The sequence below is a fragment of the Myodes glareolus genome, chromosome 3 (assembly GCF_982192425.1).
Source record: "Myodes glareolus chromosome 3, mMyoGla1.1, whole genome shotgun sequence".
NCBI classification, from domain to species: Eukaryota; Metazoa; Chordata; class Mammalia; order Rodentia; family Cricetidae; genus Myodes; species Myodes glareolus.
The window spans coordinates 26921167-26938828 of NC_142028.1; the positions used below are offsets into that span (position 1 = coordinate 26921167).

The 17662-nt window shown below is 50.9% G+C and overlaps 1 protein-coding gene across 1 annotated transcript in view; it reads left to right on the plus strand.

Annotated features, from left to right (window-relative positions):
• Window positions 1-208: 208 nt before the first annotated feature.
• Cd9 (CD9 molecule) overlaps window positions 209-17662 on the plus strand; it is a 33439-nt gene continuing 15985 nt past the window's right edge. The window contains exon 1 of the mRNA XM_048444100.3: window positions 209-399. Within this exon, the coding sequence (XP_048300057.3) occupies window positions 334-399 (66 nt within the window). The 5' untranslated portion in view covers window positions 209-333. The remainder of the gene's footprint in view (window positions 400-17662) is intronic.

The following is a 17662-nucleotide window of genomic DNA, read 5'->3' on the forward strand; positions in this document are numbered from 1 at the left end:
CGGTGGGAAGGAGGAAGTTGAAAGAAAAAGGATCTCTGGAACGAGACCCGATAGAGCAGGGTACACGGCGGGCTCGAGACTGCGGTGGAGCCGGAGCCCAAGAACCTGGGTCTGGGTAGGGGATGAGGCATGGGCGGGGCAGGTGGGCCGGGGGGCGGGGTCGGCATTCCTCGGCACATGCGCAGCGCAGCTGGCCGGTCGCCGTAAGGAGTGGCACTTTTTAAAAGTGGAGCCGTAGTCCAGCCCCCAGCCTCAGCGTGTCTCAGTCCGTTGCCGCGTTCCTTCTGTCTCAGTCGTGCGTGCTTCTTGTCCCACGGAAGTTCAGCTTACACCATGCCGGTCAAAGGAGGTAGCAAGTGCATCAAATACCTGCTCTTCGGATTTAACTTCATCTTCTGGGTGAGTAGAGGCGACTGTCGCGCGCTTGTCTCCGAGGCCACCTGTTCTGGAGCTCGGGACGGTGTCCGGAGCCGTGGGTGTCCCGGCGGCCGGGAGCTCGGGGAGCTGGTACTGCGCGCGCCAGGCGGACTCCGGGCGAGAAGAGAAAGGCGCGGCGGCTGCCAGCTGGCCGCGAGCGGGACGGGCAGGTGGGCGGGAGAAGCAGGGGTCCTGGTGGCCCGGGCTGTGTACTCCGCTCCGGGGTCGCTCTGCCGCCGAGGATTTGAGATAGGGTCTGTGCCCGCTGTCACCCGGACCACCCCCGATTGCTAGAGGGGAAGCGGGGAGGTGCGGAGCACCCCTTTTCGAGTAACTCGAGGCCCTCCCTGGCCCGTGAGGCTCCTGGCGAGCCGGGTAGCGAGTGTCTTCCGCTTCGGTGGTCTCTTAAGTGGCAAAGGGGCTCCCACGAAGGACTCCTGGCACCCTCACTCTGCAGAGGGTGTGGGTGGGGGAGTTCTCTGTACTTGGAGGACGGACTTTACGCATTCCCGGTCTGGACTCTTGGTCCCGTGAGAACGTCCATTGCTCTCTCCAAGCTACCTGAAAGACTAGATTGTCTTGATTCTTTTTCAAGAGCGATAACTATCTTGGCTGGAGAGAACTCTGAGAGATTTAGGGAGAGGAGGGAGGGGAAGGTGCCTACCGGCGCCTCTAGGTGGAATAAGTCGGGTGTTTCTGCATTTCCTGAGTAATGAGGTACTGCGGGCTCGAACGAAGCCTTATCCTCCTAGAAATGACCAGGCGGGGCCGCCAGTAATGGCCGTTCACCTGGAGAAGACGGGGGCGGGAGAGGTGGGAGGAACTAGTAGACACTCCATACCTCTCTGCATTTGAAAGTCTGGGGAAAACAGCGAGAGTGTCCGCTTTCTAAGGGACAGAAGCAAGGAAATACAAGGACGACCCTTGTGTCCTACTTCTAAGAGGCAGAACCCTACACACAAATGGACAACATTTGATCCCAGGCAAACAGAAAAGGGTTTGGCCAGGCAACCCCTGTGTCACACTCTCAAGAGAGATGACGTTTAGAAACTAGTTACATCCACCGGAGACTTTTAACCAAAAAAAGTGCACTATTCCTTGGAGCGGCCGTCGGGATGTTTACCATCCTCCAGCTGGCCGATGTAAGGTTTACTACTCTCCGGGGCTGTGTGGATGGTTTCTGCACCCTGGGAGGCAGCACTGGGTTTCTAGGAGTTACCACACCCATACAACTTAAAGAGGACGTCAGATTCCCTCCCGGTGTTTCCCCAGCTCAGCAGACAAACAGGCAAGCCAACTCTGAGGCTTGGCTTGAGCCTCTCATCTGCTCAAGCACCACAGAACAAAGTCTAAAGACAGCTGGCCCCACCCAACCCCGCCCTGTCCTTTGGGGAGTTTTCCTCACCCTACCCTAGCCATCTCTTCCCTGCCCATCTGTTGGTTAGTCCCCAGATGCCTGCCTAGATGGGGTGAAAGTTTGGGGCTAGGGGGAACCACACAGTGCCACAGCATGTCTGCATCCCTCCCCCATCTGCACCCATGGCATATGCAAGGGGCTGAGGGGAGGTGCCCATGGCCAACCTACGTCTACTCAGTCTGTTGCCTGCTGGTCTGCAGTCTGTCCAGCTTGTCTCCTGCCTGCCACTCCGTTCCTCTCCAGAGTTCCCTGCCCGAGCTAGATGCTGCTGGTTGACTATTGAAGCAGAACAATCTCATTCTGAAAGGACTTGGTTTTAGGGTTGGGAAGGGTGTAGAGATTGTGCACCAACTTGTAGGTGCCAGCCCTCCTGTTCACAGTGGGGGAAACAGAGTGCCAGGGGCAGTGACTTGCCCAAGATGGCAAGTTGAGCTAGTACTCACCATTTGGGGGGATGGGCTATTTCTTAAGTTATTATTGTTACCTGTCCTACCCTGGGGTCCAACAGGGACAAAGGTCCCCCCTTCCTGTTACAGTCTCTGTGTAAAGTGTTTTACAGTCTGCAAAGGCTTCCCGTAGCCCCAGGATATAGCCAGGAGAAGGAAGTGGTATCCCCATTTTACCTATTGATGAGCAGAAATCTGGTCCATGAAAGGTTCAATGGCTACTCAGGGTCAAGTGACAGGATATTATCACATGAGGCACCCAGCTGGGTTTGGCTGTTGGGTGGGAGTAGAGGGTAGGATGAAGTTCCTCAAAATATCTTCATGACAGGCTATGATCTCAGGGGACTGCCGGGATTACTATGATGTCACCTGTCACCGCCTCCTCGCTCTCTTGAGACCAGTGATTTATGAATGTGGAACCTGATGTGGGGTTTGCAAAGCAGGGGCCACCTTTGTGTGCCGAGGATCCTGAGGGGACGGGTGGCGGGAATCCAAAGAGAAGCCAGCCTTAGTTACAGTGGGACAGTGGAGCAGAGGGAAGATGGGAAAAGGAAACCTTGTCTCTTGTCTAGGCCTGACTGAGTATGTCCCCTGTGGGTTGCTCCTTGACAGCTGAGCCTTCCCAGCCTGCCCTCTTGACGCTGGGCGTCTCATGCCCACAACCACACCAGCAGACAGTCTGTTTTTCCAATATCTTCGGAGCCAAACCTCCCCAGCCTATTTTGGTTGTTTCTGAATTTCCCTCAGACCTCATGTCTATATCCCTTCACTCCCTCTAAAAAAAGAGAGAAGAGAAAAATTAATGAGAAAGGATTGAGAAGGAAAGCATCTTTCTAATAACCGAATGGCAGATGGTAGGGTATTTCAGGCAGGAATACAGTGACTTGGCCTTGGGCGAGACTAGGAATGTGAACTTTTCCATAAATTTTTTGTTTGGGGTCTTGCTTGGCAGCCAGACTGACCCTGCTTGATGGTCTTACCTCTGTCTGATCTTTGCCCACCCTCTAGGATGGAAATAGCAGAGTGGTTGTCCTCTTCCTCCAGAGATGGCCTTACCTTCGTGGAAGCTGCTTAGAGAATAGGCAGAGAGTTGGATGGGGGTTCAGAGCCTGGCTGAGAGCAGCCTTATCTCCAGATTACTTTGAAACTACAGGCAGCTCACTTTTGTGATCCACACTAGTTTCCCCCTCAAAATCCATGAGTTGATGCAAATGATCTCAACAGCCCGTTCAAGTTCAGCCTGTAGAACAACCCCCTACCACCTCACCTCTGGCCTGGCCTCAGGAGCATTGGCCTTGACCTTGACCTGTGAGTACAAAGTGGTTTTCCAATTCCTTCACCCTAGGCGGGGTCTCCTTATCTTCAGGTTCTGTTGTGAGTGTTCTGTTGCCTTGGCCTTTTGTGGTCATAGACTGTAATGGTCAGAGCAGGCCCTGAAGTCAGCATCCCCCTCCCCTGAGTGATGCTGTATATTCATCAGAGACCTAGGGGTACATGCAGGTCAGCTTCCACCTGTGGCTATTATATTATGCTTCGCTAGCAGATCCCTGGTCAAGTGTAGCTGTTTAAACCACAGGTTAGACCACATTCCCACGCGACCTTCCGTCTTTTCCACATCTCCCTGCCGTCCCAGCCAGTCTCGTTCTCCAAAGCAAAACACTGACTCCATTTTGTGTGTTACCACATATCTGACTCAGGGAGGAAGGGACACCCACTCCTGAAAATAAAGGTGCAGAGCCTGTAGGGGCTTCTAAGGCATCTGGGTTTGATGGGGCAGACTCTTGGAGGGCTAGGTGGCTGTGATGAGAGCCCTTCCTCACCCAGCTTGCTGCTTCCCAGAAGTTGTTTGACTTGGATGTTGGGCTGAACTGTTGTTGCGTAAAATGGCTTCCCACAGAGCGCCTGGGCTGGAGTAACACTGCCCGGCTTGTGCTGGAGCAGGCAGGTTGGGGAGCGGGTGAGCTGAGGCCAAGTGTCTGCACCGGGATGGAAAATGGGACCCGGCCCCTGCTTGGGTCTTTGGTTTCTCCCTCACCCTAGCCATAGTTACCGACGACCAAGATCAGGAATCCGGATCTCTGGGTGGCGGTGAGAATTGGATTCATGTGCACGCACTCACACTCGCTCTCACACACACCCACACTCCTCTCTCACAGACTCTGCCCCTGTTTTCAGAGTGCCGATGGCAACATTCCAGAGCTTGCTATGGATCCAGTGAAGCCCTGGCTGCCGGCTGCCAGTTACTGGTTACTTCCCAAATTTGGACAGACTTTGCTATGCAGCCTTAGAGGAGTGCATCTGGGGTGGCTGGTCAGTGCTTGCTCCCCAAATGAGCCTTCCCTGGCTTCTGCATTCGCAAGTTGCCATTCTCAGCCCTCCCTTCGGGAAGTGTGTTGGACGGGAACCTTTAATCTTACACATAGGCCTGTGTATCGGGGGTGGGGGGGGGTGGGGTGGGGGTGGTGGTTCTGTCTGGTTTTTGCTTCAGTTCATTTTTCCTGAGGAGATGTGGCCTCAGATTGGTCACCACACAGTTTGGGACCTAAAAATATCTTGGATTTACAAAAACAAACAAACAAACAAACCACCACCTTTTCTTTGGTGACACACGGAGGTAGATAGAGGCTTTTACCTGGGTTTTTCTGGCTGGGGGGAAAGGCAGGGGCTTGCCTCTCAGGGTCCTGGTGGCTTGGCGTCACTGTTGCTGCCTTAAGTGTTCTGGATAAACCCATGAGGCACTGAGGGAAGAAGTGAAATTGTAACCTCTGGGTTCCTCTCTGTCCTGGTTGAATCAAAGGAACTTTAATAGGATCTGTCAACTTTTTTATTCTTTTGTTCTTGATGCTGGGGACTGAACCCTCAGCCTCGGGCAAGCATTCTACCCTTGAGCTGCAGCCCCCAAGCCCTCAAAGTTTTGGGTTTTGTTTCTGCTTTCCTGTGAAAGCCTTGCAGAAATGTATTTTACTTATTACACGCGGAGAGCAACAACCTCCCCGAATCAAAGACTGGAAAGTCTCCCCGGCCCTGAACTGCTGTGGAACCGCGGGTGAGGGTCAGACTCGCCATCAGACAGGGCTTACATGGGAAGGAAGTTTATTGGGGAAGGGAGTGGGGAGTCCTAACATGAACTGCCACCAGAAGAAATATATTTCAACTAAAGAAATCCTGGATTCATTAAAAAAAAAAAAAAGGCCAGTCTTAGTATTTTTGTATGTTTTTGTGTTTTGGAGGTCTGACTGTACGTCACCTGGCTGGCTTCTCCATTCTGTGGAAAAAGTCAGGCTGGTCCAGGGACATTTTCATTTTCCGTCAAGTGGTGGCATGCAGCTGTGGAAAGCAACATCCTGTCCCCAGATGAGACAATTCTATAAAAATTATATCCATCCGGGTAATTTCCTACCCCATCCACCCTAGAAAATACTTAGTCATGGATTAGTGGGGGTGTTGTTTGGGAGTTTGTTGTTTCGGTTTCTGTGGAGGATTTTTTTGGTTTTGTTTTGTGAGGCAGGGTCCCTGTAGTCCAGTCTGGACCTGAACTCAGAGGTGGATGCTCCTGCCTCTACCTCCCAAATGCTGGGATTAAAGGTGTGGGCCAACACCACTCCCGGCTAAGTTTTAATAAGTATTATGTGTATGCTTTTGTAGACTTGGAGGTCATAACCTTTTTAGGGAATCCCATGAAATTAGTGGGAATTTCTTCCAAGGGGAAAAACACTATTCATGGTTGGTTTGTTATGATTTTTTTCCCTCTTTTTTTTGTCCTGGAGGCACATGAACCTCAGATCATGGGTGGCCCCGGTATTGGTTTGTTTTCCTTGGTTTCCAGGTAACCTCCTGGATCCCATGTTTTTGACACAAGTGACTTCCTGGAATGGATGGGGGAATAATAGAGGGTATTTAAAAGTGTAAATGAATATGTAAGAAAAAAAAAACCTGAAATAACTAGGTTAATGCCATCTTGTTCTGACTCCATTTGGGGTTTGCTCAGACAGTTCTCAGCTCTCTCCCCCCTCCCCACAACAGTCAATCTGCCTTGGCAACACATTTGAGATTTCCATGACTTTGACAATGGTCCAGATGTGTTAACCAAAATAATTGGCAAGTTATATCTAAAATACCTATTGTGCTCTGTCGTGAATGAACATTTCAAGATTACTCTGCCCAAAGCCAGGCAGCGGTGGCACATGCCTTTAATCCCATCACTCGGGAGACAGAGGTAGGTGGATCTCTGTGAGTTAGAGACCAGCCTGGTCTACAAGAGCTAGTTCCAGGACAGGCTCCAAAGCTACAGAGAAACCCTGTCTTGAAAAAACAAAACAAACAAACAAAAAAAAGATTACCCAGCCCATCACAGAGCTTTGGTATATCTTTGTGGGTTTTGCCTTTTCAAATGCTAAATCCTTGAACTTGGGTACCAAGAGGCTTTCCAGAGAGAGGCTCAGTCCTGTTCTTGGTCAGTGAGAAGGATTTACAACTTCGAATAGTCTTAATTGGCATGGTTGTCAATAACTGTCTCGTGTGGATCTCGCTACAGAAGTAACAAAAATAAACAAAAGTTCCCGGCTGGTGCCGTGGGGCTGTAGAGATGGCACAGTGGTTAGGAGCACCTGCTGCTCTCGCAGGGAACTGAAGTTTGGTCCCCAGCACACAACCGTCGATACCTCCAGTTCTTAGGGATCCCGTACCTCCTGATCTCTGAGGGCCCCGCGTGTTTTTAAAACTTTTTCTTTTAACTTTTTTCGAGCCAGAGTTTCTTTGTGCAACAGCCCTGACTGTCCTGTAATTTGCTCTGTAGACCAGGCTGTCTTCAAACTCACGAAAATCCTTCTGCCTCTGCGTCCCAAGTGCTAGGATTAAAGATGTGCGCCACCACCGCCCAGCTTCTTTTTAAAACTTTTAAAGACTGGAAGTGTGGTGTGCAGGAGTACCCACTATCAAAAAGAAGGGAGGAAGAATGGAACCCTGAACTCCAGGGACAACCCAGGGCAGGCTGGGCTAGAGTGTCATCTCCCCACCCATCTTCACTGACTCTCCACTTGGTCATTACTGAAGGAATGATTGACACTCACTTTCCATCTAGTCCATGCAAGGAATTCAGCTTCATGAGCTTCTAGGCAGGTTTTGCTCATTGGTGATTCCACTTCCTACTCCATGGAGCTTGGGAGACCTGACCCAGCCTTATCTCCTCCCCTCCTCTGGGGACTTTGAGACAGGCAGAATGTCTTTCTGGAAAGGGCTAAGGGTTGGGTCTCCAGAAAGGCAACAAGCTTCCTGGCTGAGTGACAGGAACAGACAAAACAGTCTAGCTTGGAAACTGCCCCCTGTTAATTGGGTTCTAAGGACGCTTCCGTGGATTGGGAGAAGTAACAACAGCCTGGGTGCTAAGTCCTTCTTGCACAGTACACACAATGGACACTGTGCAAAGGGACAGAAATGGCCTTCACAGATGACCCGATGCCCATCGGGGGTCCTGTGAACACTGCTCACACCCGGGGACGCCAGTAGCTGACTCCCACTGACACCCCACCTCCAGACAGCTTCTCAGCATCAGAAGGCAGCCCCTGTTCACTCACACAGGCCCCAGTTTGAACTGCCAGTGTGTGCGGACCAGAAACAACACGGCCCTATGTGGCTCACTGGAGCTGCCCTAGACTTGGGCTAAAAATACCAGAAAGTAAATTGAACCATTTTATTAAAGTCCAACAGATTTCTGCAGCTCGAATTCTAATTGGTCTTAATAATAAAAACCCAGAGTCAGATATTAGGGGGTGAATGCTGAAAGATCAGAGAAGCAGAGCAACCAGCCACTAGAGAGTTCTTACGTCTGCGCAATCCTCAGACCGAAGGAGGCAAGATCCCGTCTCCACGAAAATGCCTGCCCTTGCCACATAATCGTCACTTCTCTTCCATCTGCAGTGAGTCTGTAGTATGGGGAGTGGCGCGATGGATTAATTAAAGCCGAATAAAAAGATCGGCAAAGCCGTGAATGGTGAGCTCACCAGTGGGAAGCTTTTCCAGTGCCTAGAGGTTTAGGTATCAGAGTGCGCGTCACTCCTAAGTACTGGGCAGAGGGCCACTTTGCACGCACACCACGTGTTCGCACCCCAGCTCTGATGGGTGTTTTCAGTCTGAGGAACCTCGACTGCTAGTCCTAGGGAGGAAGGTGGCTTCCTGCTGCCCCTTTACAGTTTGGGTACCACCACCTTTATGATGCTGCCCGTGTCTGAGACTGCCTAGGTAACCCAGGCTAACCCAGAATGCTCTGTGTAGACAATACTGGCCTCAAACATGCAATAATCCTCCTGCCTCCCCAAAACTGGAATTACAGATACCTCTACACCTGGCAACACTCACATGTTAAAGACCTCCTTTCCCGGCCTGGGACACTCTTGTATAATCTGCTTTCCGCTAATCAAATTCTGACCCTTTGTCTAAGGCACATAACCTTTAAGTGACCCAGAAAACTCGTTGCAAGCAGAAATTAGATTATGCCAGTGCTGGGGTTGGAGAGCCCTTGGTCCTCTGTAATAGGAAGCTGACATCACCCTCATGCTGCAGTTACCTCTAGGACCCCCTGGTATGTCTTAAGAGTTGGTGCCGTTTCATTGCAGCAGGGGGCAGGCAGAGGCTCCAGGCTGGATCTCAGAAGCCAGTTTTCAAGACCTAAGGCTACCAACCGGCCTCGCAGCCCTGACCCGCGGAGGCTGTGGGCAGTGGGCAACTGCAGCCATGGAAAGCTAAGATAAGAAGTGGTACCCAGTCCCTCAGGGCTCTGCTCTTCAGAGTCCTGCTTATGTGGAGTGGAGCAAGGATTTGGACAAAGCTTGGAGGCCAGCAGCCAAGGGAAGGAAGCCCAGGCCCAGCTCAGGAGGCCCTCAAGTCAGACACGACAGTTCTGGGACTGGGAATGTAACTTCAGAGTCCCTGTATTCAGTTCCCACAGTGGGGGTGGAAGAGATGCATCTTGGCAAAATGACTTCAAATATGCACTTTGCAATCAGAATCAAGTTCAATACATTCTGTGTGGTATCATCTCAGAGAAGCACCTGAACTTCTAGGCCCCAGTGTTCTCATATCAAAAGAAGGGAGACAAAGTCTAGGGATAGAACTCTTGATAAAATGCTTGCCTAGCATGTGTGAAACCCTGGTTTCACTCCCCAGCCGCACATAAACAGATCCTGGCGGCCCCAGCCTGAGATCTCAGCATTTAGGAGGTGGAAGCAGGAAGATCTATGGTTCAAGGCCTTCCTCGACTACTTAGTGAGGCTAGCCTGGGTTGTATGAGACTCCGCTACACACACACACACACACACACACACACACATACACGAGGAAGTCCGTATTATCTACCAGAAGGCCCACTGTGAGAACAGTTCAAGTGAATTGATTGTAGATCTGAGGGCAGATGGTGTGAACTCTTGTCATCGAAAATTAAGAGACCTAAAACAAAGGAAGGCATTGTACAAAGGGTCAAAGACATGGGATAGGAAAGGCACAGAATCTGGAAACCTGTCTGCCTTAGCACTCATACGTCATGATGGGAGAGGAGATTCGGCCAAGCAGTGCTGTGAATGCCATTGTCCAACATGGCCAGCGCACATGCGCCCTGGCAGTGTTTGCAAGCTCTAAGAGAAGGGTTGCCTCCTACGTCTCGGGTCATCCGTGCCCGCCCATCTTTACCGCTGAAGATGGGTGAGAGCCGCTGGCCCACACAGTCAAATGTGGGGAAGCAGGAGTGTGGGCATCTCACCACTCCCTGGACACGGTAGTGAGGTGTGTGCACTGGAGAAAACAAATGTGTGGTGTTCTGGAATCTGAAGCAAAACATCCCCCCGCCCACCCACCCCCCCACGTCACATGATTTTGGTTAAGATCAAAATGCCTGCTTTCAGCAGAACTCATTATTTATGAGCTGGCTGTGGGGATGTTGTGTGTCTGGCAAGCAGGCAGTGGAAACTTCAACGGAGATGTCTCGATCCGAAAGAGGTTAGCCTGGGCCCCAAGCATGCAAGGCCAGACTAGGCTGCTGAGCGACAGCCCCAGCCCAAGGGCTCTGGTTTTTAAATAATCCTGACTCTGCCTATGGAAGGGGGGAATTTCATAATTCCTAAACTTGTCCAGACCAAGTGCCTCGTTATTAGGGTGATACCCTGAGAAAGCGTTGATGTGACCCTAGATTCTCTCTCACACCCTAGAGGGTAAAGCCACACACACACACACACACACACCCTTTCTACCAAGAATGAGATTTCTCTCTCTTGGCCTGTGTCATGCAGGTGACAAAGAGAGCCCACAGCTGAGTCACCCTGAACATGCTGTGACGTGGGCAAGTTGTTTCACCTCTCCGAGCCTGTTTTCTCATCTCTGACTGACTGATTCTGACTATGAAAGCCACCAAGAGTGCTAGAACCCTAAGATAGAGCTCCGGTCAGGGCAGTGTGCAGACCAAACCCTTCTCAGACTGCCAGCCACACAGAACAAGCTGAGGAGTCAAGGAAACAAGTGGCTTCTTTAACTTGTGTGTTTTTACTATTGGGTTTTTTAAAATGTTGAGTTATATGAATATCATAATTTTTTTCAAAATTCAGGATAAAAAATAGAAGTTGCCTTCCTAAGGGCCTTGGGTAGTTGGGATTTTTGTTGTTGTTGTTGTTGTTGTTGTTGTTGTTGTTGTTGTTGTACCTGCACACACTGCCCATGATGCTACAAAAAAATCAAAGGTACCTGGGCCAGGTGTCACGTGCCTGCAGTAGGATAAAGGGTTCAGGGTTCACCAAGTGGTGATGATGGTGGTGATGGTGAATGCCTTTAATGCCAGCACTCTGGAGGCAGAGCCAGGCAGATCTCTGTGAGTTCCAGGCTAACGGGGGATACATGAAAAACTGCCTCAAAGGGAAAGAAAAAAAAAAGAGCAAAATGCACATCTTAATCCCAGCACTTGGGAAGTAGAGGCAGGCTGATCTCTGAGTTCGAGGCCAGCCTGGTCTACAGAGCGAGTGCCAGTACAGGCTTCAAAGCTACACAGAGGAACTCCATCTCAAAAAAACAACAACAACCAAAAAACAAGAGAGAAAGTTAAACAAGGATCGTTTATGAGCCAGAGTAATTACTGAGGGAGTTGGTTTGTTCAAAACACAGGCTTCTTTGAGAGGTGGCAAATTAGTGGCTTAGCCTCATTTTCCCTATCTACGGAACAGAGGCAGTAATGCGGCGTTTAGTGCGAAGCTGTTGTCCCTTTCCTGGCTCACAATAAAAACCCAATGTCTATAAGAGCCTTAATGTCAGCAGCCCCCCACCCCGAAGTCACAGCACCCCTTAGCTTTCTCTAAATGTTTTGTGGCACAGAACAGGCCCCAAACATTTCCTCTCCCCGGGTCTCCCTCCTCCAGCTATGGGGGTGGCTACAGGGGTGGCTCAGAGCTGGAACTGATCCCTCCCCAACTCCCACCCACCCCCCCACCCCCCCACCCCCGGCCAGGACTTGTGTCACAGAGTTTATTTTCCCATCTACGCTTGAGAAGGGAAGCGAAGTTAACCCCATAGTCAGGGCTCACCTCAGGAAGCTTACCTTGGATTTTAATTCCCAATAGTTCAGCATGGAGGTACTTAGATCCCAACTCTTGAGATGCACAGGCAGATTCCGGGTCATCCTCAGCTACAGAGCAAGTTAGAGACCAGCCTGGGCTACATGAGGCCCTGCCTTAAAACAACAAAAAGAATGAAAGGCAGAGCGCGTGAAAGAAACAATCTTACTTTACCCCAAACCAGCTCTAAGACCTTAACCCCTCCCCCTCCAGTTCATCCCCGTATACTTCCCCAAGAAGAGGATTGAATTCTCTTAGCTAGAACCTTCTGGACAATAAAGACTACCCACCACCACCACCCCAAAAAATACTAAAACAGATTCTAGAGCAGCGGTTCTCAGCCTTCCTAATGCTCTGAGCCTTTAATACAGTTCCCCATGTTGTGGTGACCACCCACCAAAAAATTATTTTCATTGCTACTTCATCACTGTAATTTTGTTATTTGTGTTTGTTTGTTTGTTTTGGGTTTTTGAGACGACAATGTTTCTCTGTGTGTATCCTGTCCCAGAACTCCCTCTGTAGACCAGGCTGGAACTCATAGAGATACTCCTGCCTCTTCCTCCCAGATGCTCGGCTGTTATGAATTGTAATTATAATATATAATATATTTTATATAATATATTAAGTATATAATACATATATTATATATATATATGTGTGTGTGTGTCTTTTCCAATGGTCTTTAGTTGGTCCCTGTGGAAGAGTCAGTCAGCGCCCCCAGGGGTCTCGACCCACAGGTTTAGAACATCAGCATCACCACTGCTTCTGTGTGGACAGCAGGGACAGAAAACCAAGGGCACCTGAGTGGCCCCCCTGAAGCATATTTACCAAGGACCACCTCCTCTCAGCCCTCAGCAGAGCCTGAGGAAAGAGCTGGCCTCTGCCCTCCCTCCCCAGGCGGCTGACATCATACTAGGCAAGCAGAAAAATCCTTGTCACCAAGGTTTAAGCTGGAGTATTTTTCCAAGTCCAACCTGTCCAGGCCACCGATCCCACCTGGATAATTCTTAGGAATAGTTTTTCATCTCTACAACCTTGGTTCAACTTGAGCTCTTCCTGTTCCGGCTGTGTGGTTCTGAGTGAGTTCCTTAACGTCTCTGAGGCTCTGCAGTCATGTATAAAAGAAGGGTGCTAGCAGAATAAATCACATCCCACCGTGCATGGCACGAGTGGGTGCTCACACGTCGCTTGTGGCCATTGTTTGTGTCACCATCACCTGCCTCTGGCACCTGCCAGAAACTGAGTCAGGGCTAAAGCTGGAGCCCGCAACCTGAGTAACGCCTCTGTGTGCTTTCTTGTTTAAAGAGAAAAAAAGAAAAATCTCTTAAAGAGTTTGGGGTAGCGTGAAGCCCGAATCTGCCCTCACGCATAATAGCAGCTTGGCTCAGGAAAATCGGGAGTGGTTTTCACCAAACTTCAGCCCGGGCTGGCCATGGGAGCCTCTTACACACCCCCTGAGTCATTGGAGACGAGCTGGGTAAGGAGGTAAACGCACCTTTGGGAGCCAAGTGCAGGTTCCAACTCCAGCCTTTTGCCTCAATTTCCTGGCCTTGATCATTCAGCTGGAGCTGCCCAGTCAGTGAGGCTGCCTCTCAGGCTTCCCACCCTCACCCCGGCCTTCACTGGTATCAGCCAGCAGTCCAGGTGGACTTCCTGTGGCTTTGGGGTTGGGCTGGTTAGAGTTCGAGCCCCACTCCCCATGTCTGTGTCCTGTGAGGAAACAGCCTTGCTCCTTTCTGCTAAGGCCGGAAGTTCCCCTCCCACAGACATTGGACCAGACCGTGGGCACGGGAAATCTCACCCCTTCCCCTCAGTGTTTTTCAGCAGTGGTGTGAAGAAGGCTCTTCTCTGGGCTCACAAGTCCAGAAAGCCGTTTTCTGTCGGTCCTTCTTGTGTGGTATTTAAACAAAAGCCTAGGGTAGGGAATCTGAATGGGAAAGAAAGTATCAGAATGCCCCAGGGCACGTGCTCAAACACAGGCTCCTGGGGAACTCCTGCCGAGCTGACACTGGTCTGGGAGGGAAAGGCCACTGTACCTGTGTCTGACCCTGAGAACTGCTGGCTGGTGAAGGGGTTCCCGTGGCTTTGCGGCAGAAGTGGATGCTGCTCACTTGGTAGAAGCTGAGAGAGCAGAAGTTGGCCCCAGCCTGCTGGCCAGTCCTTTTTTACTAAAGTCAAGTTCATGCCAGGCTCTTTAAACATTACCACGAGCTAATTGTTTGTGATCTCAAGGAAAGCAGCCATGGCGTCCCATCTGTTGGAGTAACTGGGGAGAGGGGCCATCTGTGGGAGTACCCCCACCTCCAGCACTGCCTACACTCTGCCCTTCCACAGCTAACAGTTCCAGTGTCATGACGGGGAGGGAGACAAGGAAAGGATTAGTGGAGGCTGCAACTTGGGCTCCTGTGTGTTCTTGCTGGCATTGCTTGGTCCAGCATCCTAACTGGCCACTCAGCCCATTCCAGACTTGGTATTTGCTGGCAAGAGGAGGTGGCCAGGGGATGCGTGAGGCCAGAGCCCCACAGGTCCAGTGGCCTGACTCGCTCGCCTGTGGACACAGAGGACCTTATCTCCACCTCAGTGGCTTTCTTTAAGCTTGACTGATATTTTAGGGCCTGGAAACAGAGCGGATGGCAAAAACTGCATCCTGGTAATTCGGTCTGATTCTGACTTAAGGGACAGAGTAAGCAGCTGTGCCCACAGGTGCCCACATCACTGTGTTCAAAACAAAAACCATAAAGTAGAGCAGTGGTCATCCGCTGATGAGGAGAATGAAAAGCTGGTGTCGTTTCCTTCGCAAGCCAGGGAGAACCTGCCATCCCTGCTCCCTGCCGTTCTGGAGCCCTAGGAGAGGCCATAGCCTGGGGTCTGAGCACACCTCTCCAGCCTCCCTCCTGCCCCACCTCATGTCTGCCACTCCATCCAGTCCCAGGCTCTGGCAATCATTTGTGGGTGTGAAAAGGGTAAATTTATCTGTCTGCCTCCACCACCCAAGACATACAGTCTCAGAAAACAGAATCCCAGTGTCCCAAATTATCCTGTTTCTGCCTGCCACCTTCCCAGATCATAGGACACTCAACGTCCACCAAGTGCCTGTGACTGCCCCCTCATCTGTGTTTTTCTCAAGGTTCATTACTGTTATTGTCGCTGTCATTACTGTTTCCCCCATACATGTTATAGCATCCTACAGTGTCCAGAGGGTTTTATGTTTTTCTTTGACCTTCACCTTCCAAGGCTGGAAGTGAAAGAGTATGGCGTGTGCGTGTGTGCGTGCATGCATGCATGCGTACGTGCGGTGAATGCCTGTAATCCCAGCAGCATTCAGAAGGCTGAGGCAGAAGGATTACCACAACTGTGAGGCCAGCCTAGATATATATCACTGAGCTACGGTAAGGTGAGGGGAAATGAGGACTCTCAAAGACAGAGGAAAGTGCCTTGTGTCGGAGCGCTCGGTGGCAGAACCAGAATCACACACGGTCCTTCTCAACAGAGATGTGCGGCCATCACCGGGCATCCACGCAGAACCACGGCAAACTCATGTTTAGAATTCACCAGGTAATGATGGCATCCTCCCATGTACAGCTGGGAACTGGTGGCATCGTAGCCGTGCAGGTGACAGGTGGCACTATAGGGTCCAGGTTCTTGATTGCCTCATTTCTATTAAGCCACCATCCTTTCCTAAAAACGCCATTGTTTTTTTCCAGAAAGACAATCGGAAGTAGGAAATAAAATCCTCCCCTTTTCCCAGACTTCCTCCACTCCCCACGGCCCACCTCCATCCCTCCCATACAGCAGAGGAGGCTACCAGCTACCTCCAGTTTGTGCGGAGTGGGCTGAAAGTGTAGCCGAGTCAGCTGACAGAGTGCTTTCCTAACATGCACAAACCATGAGTTCAGTCCCCAGTACCCCATAAACCAGGCTTGGCAGCACGTCCCTGCAATCTCAGTACTGTGAAGGCTACTTAAAGTTTACATGAAATCCTGTTTTAACCCCGCCCCCAGCCAAAAATGGAGAAATCCCAGCAGGCTGAGTGGTTGGCTCTCTAGTTTTTGGATTCTCTAACACCAACTAGGAAAAGCATGCTAAGAATTTTGGGGCCAGGCAGTGGTGGCCCACACCTTTAATCCCAGCACTTGGGAGGCAGAGGCAGGTGGATCTTTGTGAGTTCAAGGCCAGCTGGTCTACAAGAGCTAGTTCCAGGACAGGCTCCAAAGCTTCAGAGAAATCCTGTCTCAAAACTCTCCCCCACACACACACCAAAAAAAAAAGAATTTTGCCCTTAAAAAATAAAAGTATGGCCAGTCCAGCCAGGGTACGGAGAATCCCCACTCCGGAACACTCAGCACACCCAGTGCTTTGACAGGGATCTGTCCCACAGGGTCACATGCTGCCTCCCACTTGAGGGACCAACTACTGCTGCTGGTCTCCTCCTTGTCCATCTGCCCACAGACCTGAGTTTCTAACAGTTACCCTTCCCCCCAGTGGGCGCATACCTCCACAGGTTCTGGCTGGATCCAGTTTCGCAAGCTTGGCCAGGAACAACTGAGCTGCCAGGTACCCCTAAGCTCCATTGTTACATACACTTTGGCTTTTTTTTTTTTTTTTTTTTTTTTTTTTTTTTTTTTTTTTTTTTTTTTTACAGTCCTTTGGAATCAGAAGTATTTCCACTGGCTGCAGGTCATGTTTCAGGGTGAGACTGTCCCGACAGTGAGCTGTGTGTTGTGACTCACTAAAGTCCTGATCTGTGGATCTGGGAAGACAGAACTGAGCTGGGCCGTGGCGCTGTGGTGGAGGGCTTGGGGGCTTGCCCCACATAAGGCCTGGGTTTGGTTCCAGCCTTAACACCGGAAAGGAAAGGCAGGAGAGAGAGGCTTTGTGACTGAAATTGGCATAGACCTGACATGATCGGGTTATCACCCAAAGCTGGAGGGTATGGCTGGATTTCTCGAAGGGCGGAGCTGCAGAGGGGACAGCGGAGCAAGCACTTTGCAGAAACTTGGCTTTCGGAAGGTTTTATAAGAGCAGGGCGTGGTGATCCACGCCTGTAATCCCAGCCCTTGGAAACACTGGTGGCTGGAAAACTTGAGACTGGCCCCAGCTGTGTATGGAGAAACCCTGTTGGGAGAAAATAGAGACTTAATAAGGATTGGCCCCTCCTCTTACCCCTTCCATGTGGGAGGCAAGTGCCCTACCACTGAGCTAGTCTGTTTGGGTCTTGAGTCCACAATGGAGCCCACACTGGCATCAGAGATCTCCTGCCTCAGTCTCCCAAATGCTAAGATTATAAGCGTAACCATCACACCATCACACCTACTGGGGGGGTGGGGGTGGGGCAGGACAGGATCTCACTATGTAGCCCTGACTGACCTGAAATTCACTATAAAGTACTAGGCCAGGCTGGTCTCGAACTCACCGAGATATGCCTGTATGATTAAAGCCCACGCCATCTCACCTAGCCTCCATGCTAGGATCCTGCACAGGCAGGAGCCACTGTGCCTAGCTTCGTCTGTTGTGAGGTATTGGGAAAGGGCTCCAGGTGGCTCTTTGGAGTCATTGGGTTCAAAGAACGGATGGGTGGGGAGTGGGCTGAAGACAAGGAGCAAGCTGACCTTGAGTGGGTACCCGGGTGGACAGTGCTGAGAGTGCTGGAGCCAGAGCAGCCGAGGTGGCCAAGGTGGCAGGAATGCTAGGTGCTGAATCGGGAAGCTAAGATTTCATCAAAGGAGGAGGAGCCTGGTTCCTTGGCATCAGCTACAGGTTGGGACACCTGAGTAGTGAGTGACCTGGCCGTGAAGATT